General features: G+C 47.8%; 1 protein-coding gene across 3 annotated transcripts in view; it reads right to left on the bottom strand.

Annotated features, from left to right (window-relative positions):
* Positions 1-22,449, bottom strand: part of LOC135056859 (alpha-2-macroglobulin-like protein 1) — a 176,405-nt gene extending 153,956 nt beyond the window's left edge. The window contains exons 1-3 of one of the 3 annotated variants that reach the window (XM_063962532.1): positions 20,615-22,449; positions 8,990-9,149; positions 1,658-1,742 (exon numbers count right to left, since the gene is read on the bottom strand). In XM_063962532.1, coding sequence (XP_063818602.1) covers positions 1,658-1,742; positions 8,990-9,149; positions 20,615-20,641 — 272 coding nt within the window. In that variant the 5' untranslated portion in view covers positions 20,642-22,449. The remainder of the gene's footprint in view (positions 1-1,657; positions 1,743-8,989; positions 9,150-20,614) is intronic. The other 2 variants (XM_063962531.1, XM_063962533.1) reach the window with 2 other exon arrangements.
* Between the last annotated feature and the right edge of the window lie 4,230 nt (positions 22,450-26,679).

Below are 26,679 nucleotides of genomic sequence, written 5' to 3'. Positions count from 1 at the left end.
CCGCGGCACCCCCATACCCACCTCTCCCCCCATACACCACCGCTCCCTCCACCCTTCCTGCCCCGCCCCTCCCCCACCCGCGGCACCCACAGCATCCACCACATTCGCCCCCCACCCGCGGTACTCCCGCCTCCTCCCCCACCCATAGCACCCACACCTGCAGCACCCCCTCCCCTGCCCGCAGCGCATCCAGACCCCACCACACCCCCGCAGCTGTGGATACGTGGCTCTGATACCTGTGTCCACTGTGTGTATAAGCTGCGCTGCTACCTGTGGGCACTGTGTGTATAAGCGGCTCTGCTACCTGTGGACACTGTGTGTATAAGCGGCTCTGCTACCTGTGGGTATTGTGTGTATAAGCTGCCCTGCTACCTCTGGCCACTGTGTGGATACGTGGCTCCGTTACCTGTGGCCATTGTGTGTATAAGCAGCTCAGCTACCTGTGTCCATTGTGTGTATACGCGGCTCTGATACCTGTGGCCACTGTGCGTATAAGCTGCGCTGCATACACTAGCAGTATATACTACACTATGTTATTCATTGTGCCCTGCGGCCACTCTTTACGCCCTCACAAAGGGCTACGCCCCCTTGACAATCGCACGCCCTTCCCCCTTGCAATATTTACCCAATAGCATAAACTTTTTTGCAGGTAAAACTCCATATAATAACAATTATAGCACAGCTGAGGCCTGTGCAGGGGTTAACGGGTCGTAGCCTCTTGCAACGGTATTTTCTGCCTAACACCCTGACTCTCCCTATCCTTTACCAATCACACAGCGTTTCTGTACATTTCCTTTCTCCCCCCCCCCCCCCCCCCCCCTACGCCTCTCTATCTTTTCTCAACCGGACACCATATCTGTATGCCCTCTATACTGCCCTGCATTTCTGGATCTGTTATCTACCGGCCTGCGTATGTTCAAAGGCGTGCAAGGGTTAAAGGTGCGTAGCCCCTAACGACGGTGTGAAGAGCGCCCGTAGGGCGCGATAAATCACCTAGTATATATATATGTGTGTGTATAGGTAGTGGAAGAAGGCGGCACTCAAGCAGACGTATATTGCAGTGTAAAAATGGTCAGTTTAATCCGACATGTTTCGGGGTAATCACCCCGTCCTCAGGGTCATCATAGACCCCGAAACATGTCGGATTAAACTGACCATTTTTATACTGCAATATACGTCTGCTTGAGTGCCGCCTTCTTCCACTACCTATGCATAGAGGTCTTCGCCTCCAGGAGGGCACCGCAGCATATACCGTCTCATCAGTGTGAGTGCCGAGCACACAGCATTTATAACATATATATGTGTGTGTATATATAATTTTTTTTTTTTTTTAGTACCGGCTATTTATATAGTACAAACATATCCTGCAGCACTTTGCAGAGATATGTGTGTGTGTGTGTGTGTGTGTGTGTGTGTGTGTGTGTGTGTGTGTGTGTGTCTGTGTGTAATAAACAGGAAGACAACTGCTGATGACAGTTTTCTGACTGCAAGAACCAGCATGCACAACAGGCACAATAAATCCCCTTTGATCAATTTTTGTAAAATTGCCATTTTTCCTGTGATTCTTCATTTTGTACCAAATCACTGACCATAACACAGCACCCCTGTAGGTGGCGCTGTTGAGCTTCCCTCCCCAAGCCTTGTATCAGCCTCTCACCTGGCACAGACTCTCAGCGTAAATGAAGGATCAGCGGCAAATATTACAGATGGATTTTCAATGGTCACATCAAAACGAGGAAGCACTGCAAGAGAGAGGAGAGTCAGAGCACAGGAAGACCTCAATGGTGACTGCAGATCTGGCGGGGGCAACAGGTGGTTCTACAGTATTTTAGGGAAAGAGGATGCTGAGGTGCGCTGGGAGTTCTGGTTCTACAGCATCAGGAGAGCTGCAGGTTACCTAAGGCACTTCCCTATCACCTGTTCTGCTCTAACAGTTCTGTCACCATGATTGCAGGATTGACTCTGAGTCAGACATCCACGAGTGCAGACAACCAGAGGAGAGGGCCCGTCTGCAGGATGCGTGAGGGACCCCTCCTTTCTGGCAGTGCAATAGACTCTGGTAACATAGAGGCTATGCCATGTTCCCGGTGACTTCACTGCGCATCGCGCCAATTTCCCAGTGATATCTGCTGCAGTGCAGCGCTGACTGACCCGGGACTCCAGAGGGGTGCGTATAATTATGCGGTTGCAGCAGGGGTTAAAGTGTGGGGGGAGGGGGGGGGGAACAAGGTGGAACTGAGTTCCACCACCTCCCCCATTGCCCTGCACAGTAATTCCAACAGAAAAGCCGCCCCGTCACCTATATCAATCGATGATGCAGGTGGCGCTAGTGTTACGGATGAGCTGCAGCCACCTCCCCCTTCCTCAGGTCCTTGTGGCTCCGTGGTCCTCCTACATCTACAGCCCACCCTCCTGGTACTTCACACACGCTGTGTCTGTTGGACAGCATTCATCCCCTCCTCAGGTTCCAGGTCCCCTCCGCAGGTCCCAGTGGCTTTCTTTTCGGGCACAGCGTATGTGATGTTATGCTGTCGCCGCTGCTGAAGTGAAGAGGAGCCATGAAGAGGAGGAGGCTCTGTGCATCTTGAAGACAAGATGAGAGGGGCTGGAGGGACAAGAGAGGTGGGGAAGCTGCTGGAGGGACACAGGCGGGGAGCTGCTGGAGGGACACAGGTGGGGAGCTGCTGGAGGGACACAGGCGGGGAGCTGCTGGAGTGACTGAGGCAGATATGTTATGTGTATAAGCGGCACTACTGTGGTCATTATGTGTAAGTGGTACTACTACTGTGGGAATTGTTTGTAAGGGGCACTACTGTGGACATTGTATATATAAGGGGCACTACTGTGGACATTGTATATATAAGGGGCACTACTGTGGACATTGTATATATAAGGGGCACTACTGTGGACATTGTATATATAAGGGGCACTACTGTGGGAATTGTTTATAAGGGGCACTACTGTGGACATTGTATATATAAGGGGCACTACTGTGGACATTGTATATATAAGGGGCACTACTGTGGACATTGTATATATAAGGGGCACTACTGTGGACATTGTATATAAAAGGGGCACTACTGTGTGGCATAATGTATATAAAGGGTACCACTGTGCAGTGCAATGTAAATAATAAAGGGCACTACTGAGTGGTGTAACCTGAATAAGGGGCATCACTATGTGGTGTAATATGAATCAGGGGCACTACATGCGGTGTAATGTGAATAAGATTGTGCTCCTGTGTGGTGTAATTTGAATTGGGGGCACTATTGTGTGACCACGCTGCTTCTTTGTGAGATCAATGTCCCTTTAAAAAGTATGGGAAGTAGGGCACTCATTTATAGTTTGCAGGGGTGTCGAAAACATTAGTACGGGAGGAAGGGCGGCGGGTTGATGAGTTCCACCACTCTTCCAGGACCACTTTAAGCCCTGGGGTGCAGGGTTTGCAGAGTGGACCCGCCTGGATACAAGGGCCCCCCTTGTGTCCACCACAGAGCCTGCACCCATTATAGATACGCCAATGCAAATGCCCTGCACAGTAATTCCAACAGAAAAGCCGCCCCGTCACCTATATCAATCGATGATGCAGGTGGCGCTAGTGTTACGGATGAGCTGCAGCCACCTCCCCCTTCCTCAGGTCCTTGTGGCTCCGTGGTCCTCCTACATCTACAGCCCACCCTCCTGGTACTTCACACACGCTGTGTCTGTTGGACAGCATTCATCCCCTCCTCAGGTTCCAGGTCCCCTCCGCAGGTCCCAGTGGCTTTCTTTTCGGGCACAGCGTATGTGATGTTATGCTGTCGCCGCTGCTGAAGTGAAGAGGAGCCATGAAGAGGAGGAGGCTCTGTGCATCTTGAAGACAAGATGAGAGGGGCTGGAGGGACAAGAGAGGTGGGGAAGCTGCTGGAGGGACACAGGCGGGGAGCTGCTGGAGGGACACAGGTGGGGAGCTGCTGGAGGGACACAGGCGGGGAGCTGCTGGAGTGACTGAGGCAGATATGTTATGTGTATAAGCGGCACTACTGTGGTCATTATGTGTAAGTGGTACTACTACTGTGGGAATTGTTTGTAAGGGGCACTACTGTGGACATTGTATATATATAAGGGGCACTACTGTGGACATTGTATATATAAGGGGCACTACTGTGGACATTGTATATATAAGGGGCACTACTGTGGACATTGTATATATAAGGGGCACTACTGTGGGAATTGTTTATAAGGGGCACTACTGTGGACATTGTATATATAAGGGGCACTACTGTGGACATTGTATATATAAGGGGCACTACTGTGGACATTGTATATATAAGGGGCACTACTGTGGACATTGTATATAAAAGGGGCACTACTGTGTGGCATAATGTATATAAAGGGTACCACTGTGCAGTGCAATGTAAATAATAAAGGGCACTACTGAGTGGTGTAACCTGAATAAGGGGCATCACTATGTGGTGTAATATGAATCAGGGGCACTACATGCGGTGTAATGTGAATAAGATTGTGCTCCTGTGTGGTGTAATTTGAATTGGGGGCACTATTGTGTGACCACGCTGCTTCTTTGTGAGATCAATGTCCCTTTAAAAAGTATGGGAAGTAGGGCACTCATTTATAGTTTGCAGGGGTGTCGAAAACATTAGTACGGGAGGAAGGGCGGCAGGTTGATGAGTTCCACCACTCTTCCAGGACCACTTTAAGCCCTGGGGTGCAGGGTTTGCAGAGTGGACCCGCCTGGATACAAGGGCCCCCCTTGTGTCCACCACAGAGCCTGCACCCATTATAGATACGCCAATGCAAATATCCCTCCGTCTTCATGCATGTGGTCACACCGCCCACTGTTTTCCCCCTCAGGAAATGATCCGTCCGGAACAAATGCCTCCTTCTGCACGCCCCGAACAAGCATGGCAAATGTGCTGCACGCCCTGAACAAGCATGTGAAATGTGCTGCACGCCCCGAACAAACATGGCAAATGTGCTGCACGCCCTGAACAAGCATGTGAAATGTGCTGCACGCCCCGAACGAGCATGGCAAATGTGCTGTACGCCCCGAACAAGCATGGGAAATGTGCTGCACGCCCCGAACAAGCATGGGAAATGTGCTGCACGCCCTGAACAAGCATGTGAAATGTGCTGCACGCCCCGAACGAGCGTGGCAAATGTGCTGCACGCCCCGAACAAGCATGGGAAATGTGCTGCATGAATATAATGATACTCCCATGGGATCTATCTATGCCGTGAGTCCACAGGTACTGGCCCAGCCGCCGCCCAGAAAAGCCCATTTCACGGAGTGAGAGATCCGGGCTTGCTCAGAGTGAACCGACTGCTCCTGTATCCTCCTATACGGTGCAGCACATCAGATAGGACGATGCGATGAACGACGGGTGTAAATGATAGATTGGCTGTACACACTATAGGAAGGTCGTGCAGACTGGTCGTGGGTCGTATGATTGCACGATATATAGTATGGTGTGTTCCCAGCTTTATTTGGGTGATTGTTCGGAATAACAGCAATGGCTCAAACACCAGCCGTCTCTTGTGAATAGGCCATTCGGACTTGAGCCTTTATGGTGGTCGGAAAAAGGAACAGACACAACATGAACAGAACAAATAAGCCAAGTGTGTAGGGATAATAGTAATATGTGATCCATTGCAGCTACTGTCACGTCTGAGCGGCAGGCAGGGAGGCCGTGCACGCAGTCACTGATTGCCAGCCAATGCCCTGTTACTGGGTGACCTATGTAATAAAACCAGAAGACTCCTGGGGGGTGCGCATAGGGTTACCATCCGTCAGAGGCAGAGTGTAACGTCCACACGTGGGGGAGGTGTATCAAACAACACAGAAAGCGCCTCCCGACCTGTGGATCTGGAGAATGAATTACTTATGTAGCTCTCACTAAAAAGGGGGAGATTGCCAACCCCTAAATACAAAGTGAAACCAAACACAAAAAGAGAGAGACCGCAAGAGTAACTACATATATTTAATATATCAAATAAATTGACATAATGACATAGAAATAAAAATATAAGGACTGAGCATTAGCATATCACTGGAGTATACCACTTGTGACATTCTGGACCAAAAACTAAATAAAATTGTAAGTGTCTCTACTCAGAAAGAACAAATGTCATCATAGTCATCAGTAGCTTGGATCATTACAGCACTAAATAATGGAAAAATCCCACCACTTAAATGAGTATTGATATATGCTTCAGATCCGCATGTGATGGAAATTTGACAGTCTTATTCCATATTACGATTCTTAGGGAAAACCTTTAAGTAGTTTAAGGAATAGTTTAAAATTCACCTGTCAGACTGTCCGGCCTGTGTAGAGTGAGCTCGTGTGGATAGTCGCTGGAAGCTTCTAAACAGAGTCCCGTTGCAGCCACAAGGCTGTACGATAGTGTCCGGGCGCCTCCCTGACAAATAGGCACGCACCGATGCTGACCAGGCTCTTGTATCGATGCCGGTGTGTCTCACTTGCCGCTGACAGGTATCGTGCCCCACTCCACAAGCAGCCTCCGGAGTTCCGATATGGGCACATAGGGGGTCATTCCGAGTTGATCGCTTGTTGGGTAGTTTTAGCAGCCGTGTAAACGCTATGCCGCCGCCCACTGGGGAGGGTATTTTAGCTTAGCAGGAGTGCGAACGCCTGTGCAGCTGAGCTCTGCAAAAACAGTTTGTGCAGTTTGAGTAGCTCTGAACCTACTCAGCACTTGCGATCACTTCAGCCTATTCGTGTCCGGATTTGACGTCATACACCCGCCCAGCGAACGCCCAGCCACGCCTGCGTTTTTTCAGACATGCCTGCATTTTTGCAAACCCTCCCTGAAAACGGTAAGTTGACACCCAGAAACGCCCCCTTCCTGTCAATCTTCTTGCTGTCGTCAGTGCGACTGAAAACTTCGGTAGAACCTGTGCACAACCACAACGGGCTTTGTACCCGTACATCACGCGTGCGCATTGCGGGGCATACGCATGCGCAGAAATGCCATTTTTTAGCCTGATCGCTGCGCTGCGAACAACGGCAGCTAGCGATCAACTCGGAATGACCCCCAGTATTCCGGATGTCAAAGAACCAAAAAGGACTCCTCTACAATCAACGCGTTTCTCGACCATAAACGCCGGTCGTTTCATCAGAGGAAGGAGCAATATGAGAAACGCGTTAGGTGTAGAGGAGTCCTTTTCAGTTCTTTGACATCCGGAATACCGTCCCCATATCGGAACTCTGGAGGCTGCTTGTGGAGTGGGGCACAATACCTGTCAGCAGCAAGTGAGACACACCGGCATCACTAGCCTGATCAGCATCGGTGCGTGCCTATTTGTCAGGGAGGTGCCCGGACACTATCGTACAGCCTTGCGGCTGCAACGGGACTCTGTTTAGAAGCTTCCAGCGACTATCCACACGAGCTCACTCTACACAGGCCGGCCAGTCTGACAGGTGATTTATTTATCAGTCAAACTATTCTTTGAACTACTCAAATGAACAAAATGGAAAGGTTTCAGTCGTGCGCTCCCTGAATATCTCTAGAGCAGCTGGTGATCTGTAAAGGAACCACACCTGTTCCTACCAATGGACACAAGAGAAAAAATACAAACACCTGCGCTAAGAGAAAATATCACTTAAACCACAAATTTTTTGTAAAAATAGTGCTCAGTAAAATAGTAAAAGAATTAATAATGATCTTTGCTCTCTTAATTTCATTCACACCTGAAATACCTCTCCAGGCAGAATCTTTTGCTGAAAAGCTTCTTAAGTTTGTTCACTTCTCCCAGATATAACAAGTGAAATTAACTTACATATTAATTCACTCGTGCATGCACTAAAAGGTATCTTTAGATTTGGACCACGTTATCCACTCTCACGCAGCTCCTGATCATGTAACTTACATTATAATTCTTCCTCGCGTGTCCATAAAGGTATCTTTAAACTCCCGATTTCCAGTAAAAACTTCTTTTTAATATATCCACCAGGATCATAAAAACTTCATCCGGTTTGGTCTGGCTAAGCATCTGTTTATGAACTTTTATCATTATATGTTTGTGGATGAAGTTTTTATGATCCTGGTGGATATATTAAAAAGACATTTTTACTGGAAATCGGGAGTTTAAAGATACCTTTATGGACATGCGAGGAAGAATTATAATGTAAGTTACATGATCAGGAGCTGCTTGAGAGTGGATAACGTGGTCCAAATCTAAAGATACCTTTTAGTGCATGCACGAGTGAATTAATATGTAAGTTAATTTCACTTGTTATATCTGGGAGAAGTGAACAAATTTAAGAAGCTTTTCAGCAAAAGATTCTGCCTGGAGAGGTATTTCAGGTGTGAATGAAATTAAGAGAGCAAAGATCATTATTAATTCTCTTTCTTACTATTTTACTGAGCACTATTCTTACAAAAAAAATTGTGGTTTAAGTAATATTTTCTCTTAGCGCAAGTGTTTGTATTTTTTCTCTTGTATTCTTTTAACTACTTAAAGGTTTTCCCTAAGAATCGTAATATGGAATAAGACTGTCAAATTTCCATCACATGCGGATCTGAAGCATATATCAATACTCAATTAAGTGGTGGGATTTTTCCATTATTTAGTGCTGTAATGATCCAAGCTACTGATGACTATGATGACATTTGTTCTTTCTGAGTAGAGACACTTACAATTTTATTTAGTTTTTTGTCCGGAATGTCACAAGTGGTATACTCCAGTGATATGCTAATGCTCAGTCCTTATATTTTTATTTCTATTTCATTATGTCAATTTATTTGATATATTAAATATATGTAGTTACTCTTGCACTCTCTCTCTTTTTGTGTTTGGACTTGTGTCAAGCCTTGGAGAGAGATAAAGAGGGAACCAATCAGCTTCTAACTGCCATTTCAAAGACAGTGATAGACAAATGACAGTAGTTGATTGGCTGCTTTGGGCAACTTCTCCGCTTTATCTCACTCCAAGGCTTGATACATCTCCCCCATGATAACAGATACTCACCCTCCTCATTAACCACGAAGGTTTGGGATGCCAGGCCATTCTCCACATTGATGGTGTAGATGCCGAGAATGGGGTCATTGGACAACTGGAAGCTCAGATCTGCGATGCATGTGGCGGTCTGCACATTCAGCCACTGATAGATTATGTTACCTTTAGGATCCTTAATATAGAGAGTAAAATTAATTCCTGTACCCACCGATGTGCCACCATAGCATAACTATATTCACCATACTGCTGCAAATTACTATATCCAAGTGTCAGGTCACCGCCAGCCTACACTACTATAGTGCACCACCATTCACTACTATTGTGCACCTTCATTCACTACTATAGTGCACCATTAGCCACTACTATGATGGATCATGAATCACTAATATTGTGCATTATCATTCACTATTATAGTGGCCCATCATTCACTACTATAGCGTGCCATCATTCACTACTGTAGTGTGCCATCATTCACTACTATTGTGCACCATTATTCACTACTATAGTGCATCATCATTTACTACTATTGAGCACCATCATTCACTACTATAGTACACTATCACTTACTACTATTGTACACCAAATTACTGTATCCAAGTGCCAGGTTACTTCCAGCCTACACTACTATTGTGCACCCTCATTCACTATGATAGTGTGATAGTGTGCCATCATTCACTACTATAGTGTGCCATCATTCACTACTATTGTGCACCATCATTCACTACTATAGTGCACTATAATTCACTACTATAGTGCACTATAATTCACTACTGTAGTGCACCACCATTCACTACTATATTGCACCTGTCCCAAAACGGAGGTTATCTGCACTCCCTAACCGTGCTTTAGCTCACCTCCGCTGCAAGCCTGAGTGCTATTCTTCATCCGGGCGCTCCCCTGATGTGTCCCACCGCTCGCCACAGCGCCTATGACTGTGTACCAGCATCTCCCTGTCTAGCGGCCACAGCGGCTGGCTCTGTCCAAACACGCCATAGTTCCCTCCGCTCTCCTCTATGGACAGCGCCATAACAGTCTCCAGTCAGCTGATCTCCCAGGAGCCAATCTGGATTCACTTCCGCATCATGTGAGCCGCTCATCCATTCAGCTGTAAGCACTGGGTATAAGTTCCAGGTCTCAGCACTAGCAAGCTGTCAGTGCTTTTGTGTCTCTCATCCTGGAGTGAGCTCCAGAATCTCCTGCTGGTAATAGACTCAGTGCAGTTGTCATCTCACACACTCCCTGACTCCCTGGATGATTTAAAGGGCCATCGCTGTCACCACATTCTGGCATCTCCAGATTCACTGGAAGTCCTCCAGTGACCCAGAGGGACTGTTCTACATCCCTAGCGGCATTAGAAACTCTGCTGGTTCCTACCAGCTTCCAGTTTAACTGCAGCGCAAGGTAGCGCACCTCAGTATCCGGAAAACCTGCTACTGCTGTCTACCACCTTACAGCATTAACTTATTCATTGTGCAGAATCACTACCTCACAGCGCCTGGGAAACCAGCAGTGCTGACACTGCATTACACAGAGTTTGGAATCCCACTGTGCTGCCACAGTTTGTCCAGCAACTGGAAACATTGCAGATGCCCTCAGCTTCCTCTACAGTTATTGCTGATGCTCTCAGCTTCATCTACAATTATTGCTGATGCCCTCAGCTTCCTCTACAGTTATTGCTGATGCTCTCAGCTTCATCTACAGTCATTGCTGATGCCCTCAGCTTCATCTACAGTCATTGCTGATGCCCTCAGCTTCATCTACAGTCATTGCTGATGCCCTCAGCTTCATCTACAGTCATTGCTGATGCCCTCAGCTTCATCTACAGTTATTGCTGATGCCCTCAGCTTCTTCTACAGTCACTGCTGACGTCCTCAGCCTCCTCAACAATTATTACACTGGTCCCAACCAGTGGTCAGTGTAACTCCTGCATTGCTGGTACTCCCAGCATTCTGTCATCTCACCAGTCCTCACGTGACTCTCTACTAGGTGACCGCCCAGCTACTCATTGCACTGGTGGCTCTCACCACCAGTGTTCCAGAACCAGTGGTGCAAGTGGGCGGGTACGGGTGGGTACGGCGTACCCGTAAGAATTTAGCCGTGGGTACGCCGTACCCACACCGACGGGCCGCCGCTCCTCGCACCTCCGCTGATGTGAGGGAAGGAGAGCGCAGCCTGTGCCTCTCCTTCCCCTCAGTCTCCGGCGGGTGTCATATTTTAATTCAGCGCCGATCCGTGAGCCAATCAGAGCTCGTGGTGCGAGCTCTGATTGGCTCACGGATCGGCGCTGAATTAAACTGTGAGACACCCGCCGGAGACTGAAGGGAAGGAGAGGCACAGGCTGCGCTCTCCTTCCCTCACACAGGACTGCAGCGGCCAGCGGCAGCGGTGAGCAGGGAAGAGGGGGGGGGGGATGTTATATCTGGCACTGGGGGGGCATTTTCTATCTGGCACTGGGGGATATCTGGCACTGGGGGGGCATTTCTATCTGGCACTGGAGGATATCTGGCACTGGGGGGCATATATACCTGGCACTGGGGGATATCTGGCACTGGGGGGCATATATACCTGACACTGGGGGATATCTGGCACAGGGGGGCATGTATACCTGGCACTGGGGGATATCTGGCACAGGGGGGCATGTATACCTGGCACTGGGGGATATCTGGCACTGGGGGGGCATGTATACCTGGCACTGGGGGATATCTGGCACTGGGGGGGCATGTATACCTGGCACTGGGGGATATCTGGCACTGGGGGCATATCTGGCACTGTAGGGGCATTTCTGTATCTGGCACGGGGGGCAATGTATATCTGACACAGTGGGAGCATTTGTGTATCTGGCACTGTGGGGCAATGTGTATCTGGCACTGTGGGGCAATGTATATCTGGCACTGTGGGGCAACGTGTATCTGACACTGCGAGGCAATGTATATCTGGCACTCTGGGGGCATTTCTGTATCTGGCACTGTGGGGCAATGTGTATCTGGCACTGTTAGTCAATGTGTATCTGGCACTGTGGGGCAATGTATATCTGGCACTGTGGGGCAATATATATCTGGCACTGTGGGGCAACGTGTATCTGGCACTATTGGGGTCATACATGTATCTGCCCCTCCCCCATATGTGTATCACGCCCCCATTTTCATTGGCCACGCCCCATGTGGCATTTGGCCACACCCGGCTGCATGTGACATCCCGCAGCCGCCACGGCCCGCCCCCGAAAGGGTCCAGGCACGCCTGCGTTGTCCGGACCGCTCCCCACCAACAGCGTTCTAACGACATTGGCACGCCCCCTCCCGCCCCGTGATCGTCTCTGCCTGTCAATCAGGCAGAGGCGATCACACCAGTGAGATGCATTTAGCATCTCGCTGGGACTTACTGGGTGCGCACGCGTAGACTCCGCAAAAGCCTTCAGAGTGCGATCGCTGCCATTGCAGCGATCGCCTCTGAATCACCCCCTATGTGTCTTCAGACAGAGCAGTAAGTAAGTATTATTTTGTTTTTTAATTGAACTCTTGGATCTGCATTGAATGCTCATTCTTAGCTTTGGATAGAGCTTTTGCATGATATGGTGAGAAGCTTCAACAAATGAACTCTGTGTGATCTGTATCTGTCTAATTACATTGGTGAGGGCGAGTTGTTGCATTTTAGCACACGGCACCTATCCAATAACAGTCCAGAATTCCGCAGATGGTTGTGCAAAGCATCTACGCGCATCCCCCTGGTTACAGGACTCGATAGCTACAGTAGAAGCTTATCGGTGAATACTAGGGGCAAGTTCTCCTTATGTCTTCTCTAGAAGGTTTGATACTTCTCCAATGTCTGCAATCCTTCAAGCGTTCACTGGAAGTCCCTATATTCAGGCAAAATAATCCAGACTCTTGTAACCTTTCTGAGCTCCTCCACCTGATTACCACCCATCACAGATTAAACAAAACTTCATTTTATTCTCATTCTACTCTCAAGCAACTACAGTATCTGACTCTGGATTATTTAGCCGTACCCAAGCACTTTCTCCCATTGCTGGGGAAACACACAGTGTGGGGCCCAGAACCTTATGTATCACACATTCCCTATAGCAGGGGTGGCCAAACAGTCGATCGCGATCGACTGGTCGATCGCGGACATGCGACCAGTCGATCGCGATCCTCCGCCCAGCCACCCGAAGCCACGCCTCTCCTGCCTGCCGCCCTGCCCCTCTGTCTGGTCTCCGGCAGTGACGGCGGAGTGTATGGCTCAAATCAGGTGCCGGTTCGTTAGCCAATGAGAGCTCGCGGACCGGCGCCTGATTTGAGACATACACGCTGCCGTCACCGCCGGAGATCAGACTGAAAAGCAGGGCGGCAGGCAGGAGAAGCACGCGCTGCGCTCACCACACAGCAATGGTGACCTCTACTATGGGGGCATATCTGGCATTGTGGGCACATGGCTCAGTGGGGGCATATCTGGCAATGTGGGTCATATGTGGCACTGTGAGGGCATATATGGCTCTGCGGGCACATGGCACTGTGGGGGCATATCTGGCACTGTGGGGGCATATCTGGCACTGTGGGCACATGGCACTGTGGGGGCATATCTGTATCTGGCACTGTGGGGTCATATCTGGCACTGTGGGGGCATATCTAGCACTGTGGGCACATGGCACTGTGGGGTCTGTATCTGGCACTGTGGGGTCATATCTGGCACTGTGGGGTCATATCTGGCACTGTGGGATCATATCTGGCACTGTGGTTACATGGCACTGTGGGGGCATATCTGTAATCTGGCACTGTGGGGGCATATCTGGCACTGTGGGCACATGGCACTGTGGGGGCATATCTGTAATCTGGCACTGTGGGGGCATATCTGGCACTGTGGGGTCATATCTGGAACTGTGGGGTCATATCTGGCACTGTGGGCACATGGCACTGTGGGGGCATATGTGTTTGAGGTTTTTACCTGTGGGGGCCAATGTGTTATTTCGTGTGAGGCAGTCATTACACTCTATGCAGCAAGGCTACGTTCCTTTTTTTTTGTTATACCACGCCCACTTTTTGTTATACCACGCCCACTTTTTGTTATATCTCGCCCTTTTTTGCGCGAGCGTCTACGGCGCGCGCTATTATTCCTCCTGGGTAGATCACAAAAGCTTTTTAGCTTTCAAAGTAGATCGCCGACTCCAAAAGTCTGGCCACCCCTGCCCTATAGGGTATCAGCTGGCGAGCAGGGCCCTCCTATCTCGCTGTCTTTCCCCAGCAAGACAATATAAATAATGCACTTTAAAAGACATACTAATTAGTTGTAATCCCATATAAATTCACACACACACATATAGGAGTATTTGCGCACAAAACAAAAAAACTATTTGTTGATTTTTTTATAGAGATGTGCGGCGGGCACTTTTCGTGTTTTTGGTTTTGGTTCTGGTTCCATGCTCGTGTTTTGGAACTGGATTGGTTTTGCCAAAACCACCCTAAAAAACAGCTAAAATCACAGAATTTGGAGGTAATTTTGATTCTACGGTATTATTAATAGAGATGAGTGGGTTCGGTTCATCGAGATCCAAACCCCCCCCCCGAACTTCATGTGTTTTACATGGGTCCGAGGCAGCCTCGGATCTTCCCGCCTTGCTCGGTTAACCCAAACGAGGCCGAACGTCATCATCCCACTGTCGGATTCTCGCGAGATTCGTATTCCATAAAAAGAACCGCGCGTCGCCGCCATTTTCACTCATGCATTGTAGCGGAGAGGACATGGCTACGTTCTCTGCCTGAAAAGCTCAATATCTGTGCTCAGTGTGCTGCATTGTGGTGACCACCAGTATATTATAGTAGTACAGTACAGTAGGCCATTGCTGTATCTTGCAGCTCCGTGTCAGACTCAGTTCTAGTATCCTGATCAGTGCTCAATATCTGCTGCATTGTTGTGTGACCAGTATATAGTAGTACAGTGCTGCATTGTGGTGACCAACAGTATATAGTAGTACAGTATAGTAGGCCATTGCTGTATCTTGCAGCTCTGTGTCACTTCTAGTATCCAAATCTGTGCTGCATTGTTGTGACCAGTATATAGTAGTACAGTTAAGCATTTTGGTGACCACCGGTATATAGTAGTACAGTACAGTACAGTAGGCCATTGCTATTGATATAATGATATTACTGGCATATAATTCCACACATTAAAAAATGGAGAACAAAAATGTGGAGGGTAAAATAGGGAAAGATCAAGATCCACTTCCACCTAGTGCTGAAGCTGCTGCCACTAGTCATGGCCGAGACGATTCAATGCCATCAATGTCGTCTGCCAAGGCCGATGCCCAATGTCATAGTAGAGAGCATGTAAAATCCAAAAAACAAAAGTTCAGTAAAATGACCCAAAAATCTAAATTAAAAGCGTCTGAGGAGAAGCGTAAACTTGCCAATATGCCATTTATGACACGGAGTGGCAAGGAACGGCTGAGGCCCTGGCCTATGTTCATGGCTAGTGGTTCAGCTTCACATGAGGATGGAAGCACTCATCCTCCGGCTAGAAAAATTAAATGAGTTAAGATGGCAAAAGCACAGCAAAGAACTGTGCGTTCTTCTAAATCACAAATCCCCAAGGAGAGTCCAATTGTGTCGGTTGCGATGCCTGACCTTCCCAACACTGGACGGGAAGAGGTTGCACCTTCCACCATTTGCACGCCCCCTGCAAGTGCTGGAAGGAGCACCCGCAGTCCAGTTCCTGATAGTCAAATTGAAGATGTCACTGTTGAAGTACACCAGGATGAGGATATGAGTGTTGCTGGCGTGTTCAACCCGGCAAGCTACCCGGGTAGGATTCCCGGATCACTTAATCCAGGAATTTGCAGGGGGACCCTTTTCCACTAAGGAAAAACACGCCCCCGCGCATTTACCCGTGTTTTAAAAGCTAGTGGAAAAGGGGTAATAGCTAAGCGACACAAGTGTGCGGCACAAACAACATGGAATGTGCTGGAATTTGCCCAGATGTACTACACACACAATATTGGTGACACAGGAGAGCGTACCCCTACACCACAAAGGGCAAACCCTGTAAAAATTATTTGGATAATAATAAAAGTAATGTATATAACCCTTTTATTTGGAGTAAATAATATACAGCACAGGACACCACCACTGGACTTATGGCAGCACAAGACACCACCACTGGACTGGATTTATACGTCAGTAGCCCTGGACTTGTACGGCAGTGTCAGGCAGAATGGCACTTTAAAAAACTAGTCCTCAAACAGCACATGATTCAAAGAAGAAAAAGAGGTGCAAGATGAAATTGTCCTTGGGCCCTCCCACCCACCCTTATGTTGTATAAACAGGACATGCACACTTTAACAAACCCATCATTTCAGCGACAGGGTCTGCCACACGACTGTGACTGAAATGACTGGTTGGTTTGGGCCCCCACCATAAAACAAGCAATCAATCTCTCCTTGCACAAACTGGCTCTACAGAGGCAAGATGTCCACCTAATCCTCCAATTCCTCACCCCTTTCAGTGTGTACATCCTCTTCCTCACAGAGTATTAATTCGTTCCCACTGGAATCCACCATCACAGGTCCCTGTGTACTTTCTGGAGGCAATTGCTGGTAAAGGTCTTCCCGGTGGAATTTATAATTCATTTTGATGAACATCATCTTCTCCACATTTTGTGGAAGTAACCTCCTACGCCGATCTCTGATAAGGTTACCGGCTGCACTAAACACTCTTTCGGACTCTTTCCAGTTTGTGCAAGGGCATCTAAATTGCCTCTTTTTCCTGCCAGTATACATATGGACTGTCTGACATGCCTACTTGGATGCTGTCACTCATATAATCCTCCACCCAAGGGCGTAGCTACCATAGGTGCAAGCAGTGCAGCTGCTATGGGGCCCAGAGCTAAGAGGGGCCCACCTTCCCTGCAAAAGTAACATGTTTTATATACATTTTTCACCATTGGGTGGTACATAGGGGTCCTTTCAAAACTTTTTTCCTTCGGGCCTGCAATATATCTAGGTATGCCCCTTGACCTGCTCATTGTACTGTGATATAAAATGGACTGGAAGGCATTATAATGTTATAGAATATGAACGGGGAGCATTATATATTATAATGTGAATTGGGGGCATAATGTGTACTGGCAGCTCTGAAATGTGACATAGGGTGAACTTAAGCACTACTGTGATTCATAAAAGAAACTAGGGCACTACTATGGGGCATAACATTACATAAGGCTCTACTATGGTTCAGAGAATGAACTAGAGCACTATTACAGGTCATAAAATTAACAACTGCTGCAGAGACATGTCTCTCTAGAAGCATTGAGATGGTTCCCCTTCAAAATGTTGCTATGGGGCCAATAAAGTTCTGGCTACGCCCCTGCCTCCACCATTCTTTCAATGGTGACAGAGTCATATGCAGTGACAGACATGTCGGTAATCGTTTGCAGGTCCTTCAGTCCGGACCAGATGTCAGCACTCGCTCCTAACTGCCCTGCATCACCGCCAGCGGGTGGGCTAGGAAATCTTATCCTCTTCCTTGCAGCCCCAGTTGCAGGAGAAAATGAAGGAGGAGCTGTTGACGGGTCACGTTCCGCCTGAGGTGACAATTTTCTCAACAGTAGGTCTGTGAACATCTGCAGACTTGTGTCTGCCGGAGAGATACAACGTAGGCTTTAAACCTAGGGTCGAGCACGGTAGCCAAAATGTAGTGCTCTGATTTCAACAGATTGACCACCCTTAAATCCTGGCAAAGCGAATGAAGGGCTCCATCCACAAGTCCCACATACTTTGTGGAATCACTCCGCCTTAGCTCCTCCTTCAGTTTCTCCAGCTGCTTCTGCAAAAGCCTGATGAGGGGAATGACCTGACTCAAGCTGGCAGTGTCTGAACTGACTTCACGTGTGGCAAGTTCGAAGGGTTGAAGAACCTTGCACAAGACGGAAATCATTCTCCACTGTGCTTGAGTCAGGTGCATTCCCCCTCCTTTGCCTATATCGTAGGTGGATGTATAGGCTTGAATGGCCATTTGCTGCTCCTCCATCCTCTGAAGCATATAGAGTGTTGAATTCTACCTCGTTACCACCTCTTGCTTCAGGTGATGGTAGGGCAGGTTCAGGAGTGTTTGCTGGCGCTCCAGTCTTCGGCACGCGGTGGCTGAATGTCGAAAGTGGCACGCAATTTTTCGGGCCATCGACAGTATCTCCTGCACGCCCCTGTCATTTTTCAAAAATTTCTGCACCACCAAATTAATTGTATGTGCAAAACATGGGACGTGCTGGAATTTGCCCAGATGTAATGCACGCACAATATTGGTGGCGTTGTCCCATATCACAAATCCCCAGGAGAGTCTAATTGGGGTAAGCCATTGTGCAATGATGTTCCTCAGTTTCCGTAAGAGGTTGTCAACGGTGTGCCTCTTACGGAAAGCGGTGATTCATAGCGTAGCCTGCCTAGGAACGAATTGGCATTTGCGAGATGCTGCTACTGGTGCCGCTGCTGTTGTTGCTGCGGGCGGCAATACATCTACCCAGTGGGCTGTCACAGTCATATAGTCCTTAGTCTGCCCTGTTCCACTTGTCCACATGTCCGTGGTTAAGTGGACAATGGGTACAACTGCATTTTTTAGGACACTGAGGACACTTTTTCTGACGTCTCTGTACATTCTTGGTATCGCCTGCCTAGTGAAGTGGAACCTAGATGGGATTTGGTACCGGGGGGAAACTACCTCCATCAATTCTCTAAGTCCCACTAAACTAATGGCAGATACCGGACGCACGCCTAACACCAACATAGTTGTCAAGGCCTCAGTTATCCATTTTGCAACAGGATGACTGCTGTCATATTTCATCTTCCTCACAAAGGTCTGTTGGACAGTCAATTGCTTACTGGAAGTAGTACAAGTGGTCTTCTGACTTCCCCTCTGGGATGACGATCGACTCCCAGCAGCAACAACAGCAGCTGCAGCAACAGCAGCAGTAGGCATACCACTCAAGGATCCTCCGGAGGATTCCCGGTTAGGAGAGGACTACTCAGTCTTGCCAGTGACATGACTTGCAGGACTACTGACGTTCCTGACTGAGGAGGAAGTTGACGTTGAGGGAGTTGGTGGTGTGGCTTGTAGGAGCTTGGGTACAAGAGGAAGAGGGGATTTAGGTGTCAGTGGACTGCTTACGCTCTTACCCAAAGTTTCACAACTTGACACTGACTTCTGATAAATGCGCAGCAGGTGACGTATAAGGGAGGATGTTCCTAGGTGGTTAACGTCCTTACCCCTACTTATTACAGATTGACAGAGGCAACACATGGCTTGACACCTGTTGTCCGAATTTGTGGAGAAATAATTCCACACCGAAGAGGTGATTTTTTGGGGGTATTTTATCCAGGCATCACAATGGGCTTATTCATCCCATGGACAACAGGTGTCTCTCACGGTGCCTGATTTAAACAAACCACATCACCATCAGAATCCTCATCGTTAACTTCCTCCTCAGCACCAGCAACACCCATATCCTCATCCTGGTGTACTTCAACAGTGACATCTTCAGTTTGAATATCAGAAACTGGACTGTGGGTGCTCCTTCCAGCACTTGCAGAGGGCGTGCAAGTGGTGGAAGTAGCCACCTCTTCCAGTCCAGTGTTGGGAAGGTCAGGCATCGCAACACAACTTGGACTCTCCTTGGGGATTTGTGATACCATCTTAGAACGCACATTTCTTTGTTGTGCTTTTTCCAGCTTAACTCTTTTTTCTAGCGGGAGGATGAGGGCTTCCATCGTCATGTGAAGCTGAACCACTAGTCATGAACATAGGCCAGGGCCTTAGCCATTCCTTGCCACTCCGTGTCGTAAACGACACATTGGCAAGTTTACGTTTCTCCTCAGACCATTTTTATTTTTTTTGGTCTATTTACTGAACTTTGGCTTTTTGGATTTTACATGCCATCTACTATCACATGTATCCAGTACCACTGGAATTATACGGCAGTATCACTGGAATTATACGGGAGTATCACTGGAATTATACGGCAGTACCACTGGACTTATACGGCAGTACCACTGGACTGGATTTATAAGGCAGTATCACTGGACTTATACGCCAGTACCACTGGAATTATACGGCAGTACCACTGGACTGGATTTATAAGGCAGTATCACTGGACTTATACGCCAGTACCACTGGAATTATACGGCAGTATCACTGGAATTATACGGCAGTATCACTGGACTTTTATCTCCAGAACCGCCCACATAACTTTCATAAACCTTCCTATCAAATTGCATCCACTCTGTACTGTCCACACATATCCTCACGTCTTCTCATTTTTCACTCTCCCTTTCTCTCGACCCTGATTTATCATTGCTGTATTACCATATCATATAGCCAGTGGCGTCAGAACGTTTTTAGGTTGGTGGGGCAAGATATCATTTCAGTTTGGCGCCTCTAAATATCTAACTGTCGCCCCCTCTGTGTTATACCTCATAACAAAAATGGAGAGAGAGAGATGGAGAAAGACATGGCGAGAGAGAGAGATGGTGAGAGAGAGAGACACACATGGAGATAGAGGCACATGGAGTGAGAGAGATACCTGGAGAGAGGTGGAGAGAGAGACACCTGGAGAGAGAGGTATATCATCAGCACCAGAATGTGTGCCCAAGAGAGCAGTTACCTGGAGGTCTCCGGGAGGAGGTTGCATTGTCTCTCCGGCGCAGGCTCTGGCGGGCTCTCAAGCCATCACTCACATTTAGGCAGTAGTCCAGCAAAAATGTGGTGGCCGTAGGGAGAAGGGGGGGGGTAGGCAGGAGGAGGAGAGGATAGGCAGTGACAAGGCGGCTGATGCAGGGTGGTGTAAGGCAGGGCGTAACTAGAACTTTGTGGTTCCCATAGACAAAACTTGACAGGGCCTCCCCTGACCCCCGCCGTTGTCACTTCAATGCCCTTGGGGAGCAGGAGAGAGTGAGAAAGACAAATCGGGTAACAGGCTTAGAGCGAAAGAGAGAGGGGTGCGAGGAAGAGAGGCAGGTCAGGGAGAGAGAGGTTTTCACGGAAAAAGACGGAATGAGCAAACGAGGGTGTAAAGGCGGGTACACACTAGGTGAGCGTTCAATGATATAGTGCGTACACACTGATCGTTATCGTTCAACGATAACGATCAGTAATGTCACCGCCGGCATTTCCGAACATGCAGCTCAGCCCGACATTGATGGGTTAAGCTACATGTCAGCTCGATATTGGTGATTGCTGAACGGCGTGCGGGGGCGCACGTCGTTCATCGGTCGCAGATATTGCCCCCATACACACTGGACGATATAAGCCTAAAAATAAATGATAATGACATTTATGTCGTTATCATTTATTTTTTAGGCTAAAATCACCTAGTGTGTACGCCCCTTAAGGGAGAAAGAAAGAAAGTGTCAGGGAAAGAGAGAGAGAGAGAGAGTGTCAGGGGGAGAGAAGGAGAGAGAGTGTCAGGGGGAGAGACAGTGTCAGAGAGAGTGACTGACTCATAGAGAGAGACTGTCAGGAGAGAGAGAGGGAGAGACAGTGTCAGGGAGTGAGAGGGAGAGACAGTGTCAAAGAGAGGGACAGACAGACAGACAGTGTCAGGGAGTGAGAGGAAGAGACAGTGTCAAAGAGAGGGACAGACAGACAGTGTCAGGGAGTGAGAGGAAGAGACAGTGTCAAAGAGAGGGACAGACAGACAGTGTCAGGGAGAGAGAGAGAGAGAGAGAGAGAGAGAGAGAGAGAGAGAGACAGTGCCAGCAGGGAGAGAGAGCTAGACACAGCATCAGGGAGAGACATTGTCACAGAGAGAGAGATAGCGTGCCAGGGAGAGAGAGACAGTGTCAGGAAGAAAGTGAGGGAGATGATGTCAAAGAGAGTGAGTGTAGGGAGGGGACAGAGAGACAGTGTCAGGGAGAAAGAGGAAAGGGAGAGTGGCAGAGGGAGAGAGGGAGGGGGGGAGGGGGCAGCCAGAGATACCGTACACTACCTGACTACTTGCTGCAGTCACGTTAAACTCCCAGACCCGACCTCACCCCCGCAGCTGTCCTTTACAGTGGGTGGTCCGGGGAGGCCGGTGACGCAATCTGCGCTGAATCATGTCATACTAGTCCCACCCCCGCTATTCAATGGCGCTAATCAGGGTACTGACTAGCAGGAGCGGGGCCACGATGATGCGATCGCGCATCCATGCCCACCTCCAATGAGACCATGCCCCCTGTAATGCCGTCCCAGCTGCCCCATCCCGCATGGGCCATCCAGAACGTCGCCAAGCCTGGTGCAGCCCCATAGGATTTTATAGTAGAGCTGCAGTGACCCCTACACCCTTTCTCCCTGGGGGCCTCTCAGTCTGCGCAGCCTCAGGCAGACTCTCCCCTGCGGCCAGCAGCACCAGAAGCCCAGGAAAAGGGGAAAATTACCCCTAGCTGATTGGTAGTTGGGGTGACTAGCGCCTAGATCCCTTCACCTAAGCCCAGATCCCCTTCCCCGTGGGGACCTTTCCCATAATGCCTTGAGGCAATGACTGAGGGACTGCTGTGATGAGGAGAGCAGGGAAGACCCCTGTGCCGGAGTGAGGACTGCCTGCAGAGGTGCCTGACGATCAGGACACTGCTGATGGAGGTGATCCCGCTGAGGAGGCGGCACAGAAACGTGGACCAGAGGAGCGCCGAGTGAGTGTCTATCCCACCGATCCATCTGCAGACGGCTTGACAGGAGACCCGGAGAGAAGAACAGGGACAGTACAGGCATCGGCTAGGTCAGCCTCGCCTGATGAGGACCCGACCCTGGGGCTATCACTGTGGAGTGTGAGACCATCGGAGGAGCCGCGCTGCTGCAGCAATGCAGCGCCACTGTGGGGGAGGAGATGGCACACTGGAGGTGTCCCGGACCACCAGACAGTGAGGATGAGCGGCAGCCGGCAGCGGTATTTCACCTGACCGTCTGCCGCTCCTCTGCTGCAATTGATAGACGCCTCTCTTATCTTTGCGGGGGGGCGATCGGCCCCCTTGCCCCCCCCCCCCCCCCCCCCATTCCGACACCCCTGCATATAGCCCTCCAAGAATCTTTGCAATCTGGAGGACAACTATGCAATAAATAGCACCTTTCCTTGTGAACACATGCCTATTTCCCTATAGATTGTAAGCTTGCGAGCAGGGCCTTCCTACCTCCATGACTGTTTGTTATCACCCAGTTTGTTACTGTTATTTCAAATTGTAAAGCGCAACGGAATTTGCTGCGCTATATAAGAAACTGTTAATAAATAATAATAAAATAAATAAATACGGCAGTACCACTGGACTGGATTTATACCGCAGTATCACTGGAATTATACGGCAGCATCATTGGAATTACACGGCAGTATCACTGGAATTATATGACAGTATCACTGAACATATACAGCAGCACAAGGACACAACCACTGGACTGATGCAGAATAACACAGCACCACTGCACTGGACATACGGCAGCAGAGGACACCACCACTGTGACTGGACTGATGCAGCACAAGACACCACCACTGGACTGTTGCAGGACAACACAGCATCACTGCACTGGACTGGACTTATACAGCAGCACTGGACATATGACAGCAGAGGACACCACCACTGGGTATCCGGACTCCAGGTCGACAACAAAAAGGTCGACACACCTTAGGTCGACGCCAATTGGTCGACACACCTTATGTCGACATGGACAAAAGGTCGACAGGAACAAGGTCGACATGAAAAAAGGTCGACATGAGTTTTTCACAATTTTTTTTCTTTTTTGTAACCTTTTCATACTTAACGATCAACGTGGACTACGATTGGAACGGTAATCTGTGCCAAGCAAAGCGGAGCGGAGCGAAGGCACCATGCCCGAAGCATGGCGAGCGAAGCGAGCCATGCGAGGGGACGCGGTGCACTAATTGGGGTTCCCGGTCACTCTACGAAGAAAACGACACAAAAAATAAATAAAAAACTAATGTCGACCTTTTTCCATGTCGACCTTGTTCCTGTCGACCTTTTGTCCATGTCGACCTAAGGTGTGTCGACCAGTTTACGTCGACCTAAGGTGTGTTGACCTTTTTGTTGTCGACCTGGAGTCCCAGACCCACCACCACTGTGACTGGACTGATGCAGCACAATTAGAGATGAGCGGGTTCGGTTCATTAAGATCCGAACCCCCCCGAACTTCACCTATTGTACACGGGTCTGAGGCAGCCTCGGATCTTCCAGCCTTGCTCGGTTAACCTGAACGCGGCCGAACGTCATCATCCCGCTGTCGGATTCTCGCGAGATTCGTATTCTATATAAAGAGCCGCGCGTCGCCGCCATTTTCCACTCGTTCATTGAAGATTGAACGGAGAGGAGGTGGCTGCGTTCTCTCCCTGAAAAGCTCCGTAATCTGTGCTCAGTGTGCTGCAAATATCTGTGCTCAGTGTGCTGCAAATATCTGTGCTCAGTGTGCTGAAAATATCTACGTTCTCTGCCTGAAAACGCTCCATATCTGTGCTCAGTGTGCTGCAAATATCTGTGCTCAGTGTGCTGCATTGTGGGGACTGGGGACCACCAGTATATAATTATACTTATAGTAGTACAGTACAGTAGGCCATTGCTATGTATCTTGCAGCTCTGTGTCAAGTATACTATCTCTGTGCTGCATTATTGTGAGCAGTATATAGTAGGACAGTGCAGCATTTTGGTGACCAGCAGTATACATATATAGTACAATACAGTAGGCCATTGCTGTGTATCTTACTTGTGTCAAGTATACTATCTCTGTGCTGCTTTATTGTGACCAGTATGTATACTGTACTGTGCGACGTGTGTTATACACCTGGTGATTTTATACACCTGGTGATTTTATACATCGTGTAATCTGTACTGAGCGATGTGTGAAATACACCTGGGGATTATACACCCTATATTATTATTATTATTATTAATAACTTTAATTTATATGGCGCCACAAGGGTTCCGCAGCGCCCAATTACAGAGTACATAAATAATCAAACAGGAAAACAGCAACTTACAGTTGATGACAGTATAGGGCAAGTACAGGGTAAATAAACATAGTTACATCAGCAGATGACACTGGAATAAGTATCAGGTGGCAGAAGACTGCTGGATGTGGTACAGTTGAAGATTATTAAAGTAAGACAAAGGATAAGCACATAAGGGAAGAGGGCCCTGCTCATGAGAGCTTACAATCTAAAGGGGAGGGGTAGACAGACATGGGTGACACAGATGGGGTACATAGAGAACGTAGAACAGAGGGTTAGGATGAGATTTGGCTGGGTTTGGTGAAGAAGTTCCCCCCCCCCAGAAGGCACAAGTCAATAATTAACATTACAACATTTTACTGGGCTATGCAGGAGAAAATAAAAAATAGGGGAAAATAAAAATAAATAAAAAAAGAATCGATAACTTCTACCGCTTTCAAAAAGGTCAATGGAAGCTGAAATAATGGACAACTACCTCATGGAAGCCAGATACAGTATACCAAACAGTACTTAGCAGAGTTAGGAATGAGTGCTTATGAAATACTGTAACATTTTGTCATAATATTTCAGAAACTGCATGGCTGGTCTCTTGCACTCTTTTGCTCTAATTCCCCACCTGCTTTAGGATTTATATTCAAAAACATTATGTCTCCATAATCCCAAAAACGTCAGTCTTCTTGGAAAGTGGTTTGTTTCTTTGCAAGGGAAAGAGAACAAACATTCTCAAACAACGGTTTCTCAATTTCTTTTTCCTCTGGGAAGGGATTGTGGATTCGCAGGAATATCTGAGCATTTCTGTTATCAGAAAGCAGCGACTTTCTACAAATGTTTACGAATAATTCCAGTGATTTTGTCATTTTCTTCCAGTGATTTGGACAAATAATACCATTGATTAGAACGAATAATTCCAGTGATTTTGTCATTTTCTTCCAGTGATTTGGACCAATAATACCATTGATTAGAACGAATAATTCCAGTGATTTTGTCATTTTCTTCCAGTGATTTCGACCAATAATACCATTGATTAGAACGAATAATTCTTGTGATTTTGTCATTTTCTTCCAGTGATTTGGACCAATAATACCATTGATTAGAACGAATAATTTCTGTAATTTTTGCATTTTCTTCCAGTGATTTGGACCAATAATACCATTGATTAGAACAAATAATTCCAGTGATTTTGTCATTTTCTTCCAGTGATTTCTACCAATAATACCATTGATTAGAACGAATAATTCCAGTGATTTTGTCATTTTCTTCCAGTGATTTCTACCAATAATACCATTGATTAGAACGAATAATTTCTGTGATTTTTGCATTTTCTTCCAGTGATTTGGACAAATAATACCATTGATTAGAACGAATAATTCCAGTGATTTTGTCATTTTCTTCCAGTGATTTCTACCAATAATACCATTGATTAGAACGAATAATTCCAGTGATTTTGTCATTTTCTTCCAGTGATTTCTACCAATAATACCATTGATTAGAACGAATAATTTCTGTGATTTTTGCATTTTCTTCCAGTGATTTGGACCAATAATACCATTGATTAGAACGAATAATTCCAGTGATTTTGTCATTTTCTTCCAGTGATTTGGACCAATAATACCATTGATTAGAATGAATAATTCCAGTGATTTTGTCATTTTCTTCCAGTGATTTGGACAAATAATACCATTGATTAGAATGAATAATTCCAGTGATTTTGTCATTTTCTTCCAGTGATTTGGAGCAATAATATC

This window comes from Pseudophryne corroboree, chromosome 3 (assembly GCF_028390025.1).
Source record: "Pseudophryne corroboree isolate aPseCor3 chromosome 3, aPseCor3.hap2, whole genome shotgun sequence".
NCBI lineage: Eukaryota > Metazoa > Chordata > Amphibia > Anura > Myobatrachidae > Pseudophryne > Pseudophryne corroboree.
Note: the sequence above shows the minus strand (reverse complement) of the source record. Positions and strands in the feature narration are given on the sequence as shown.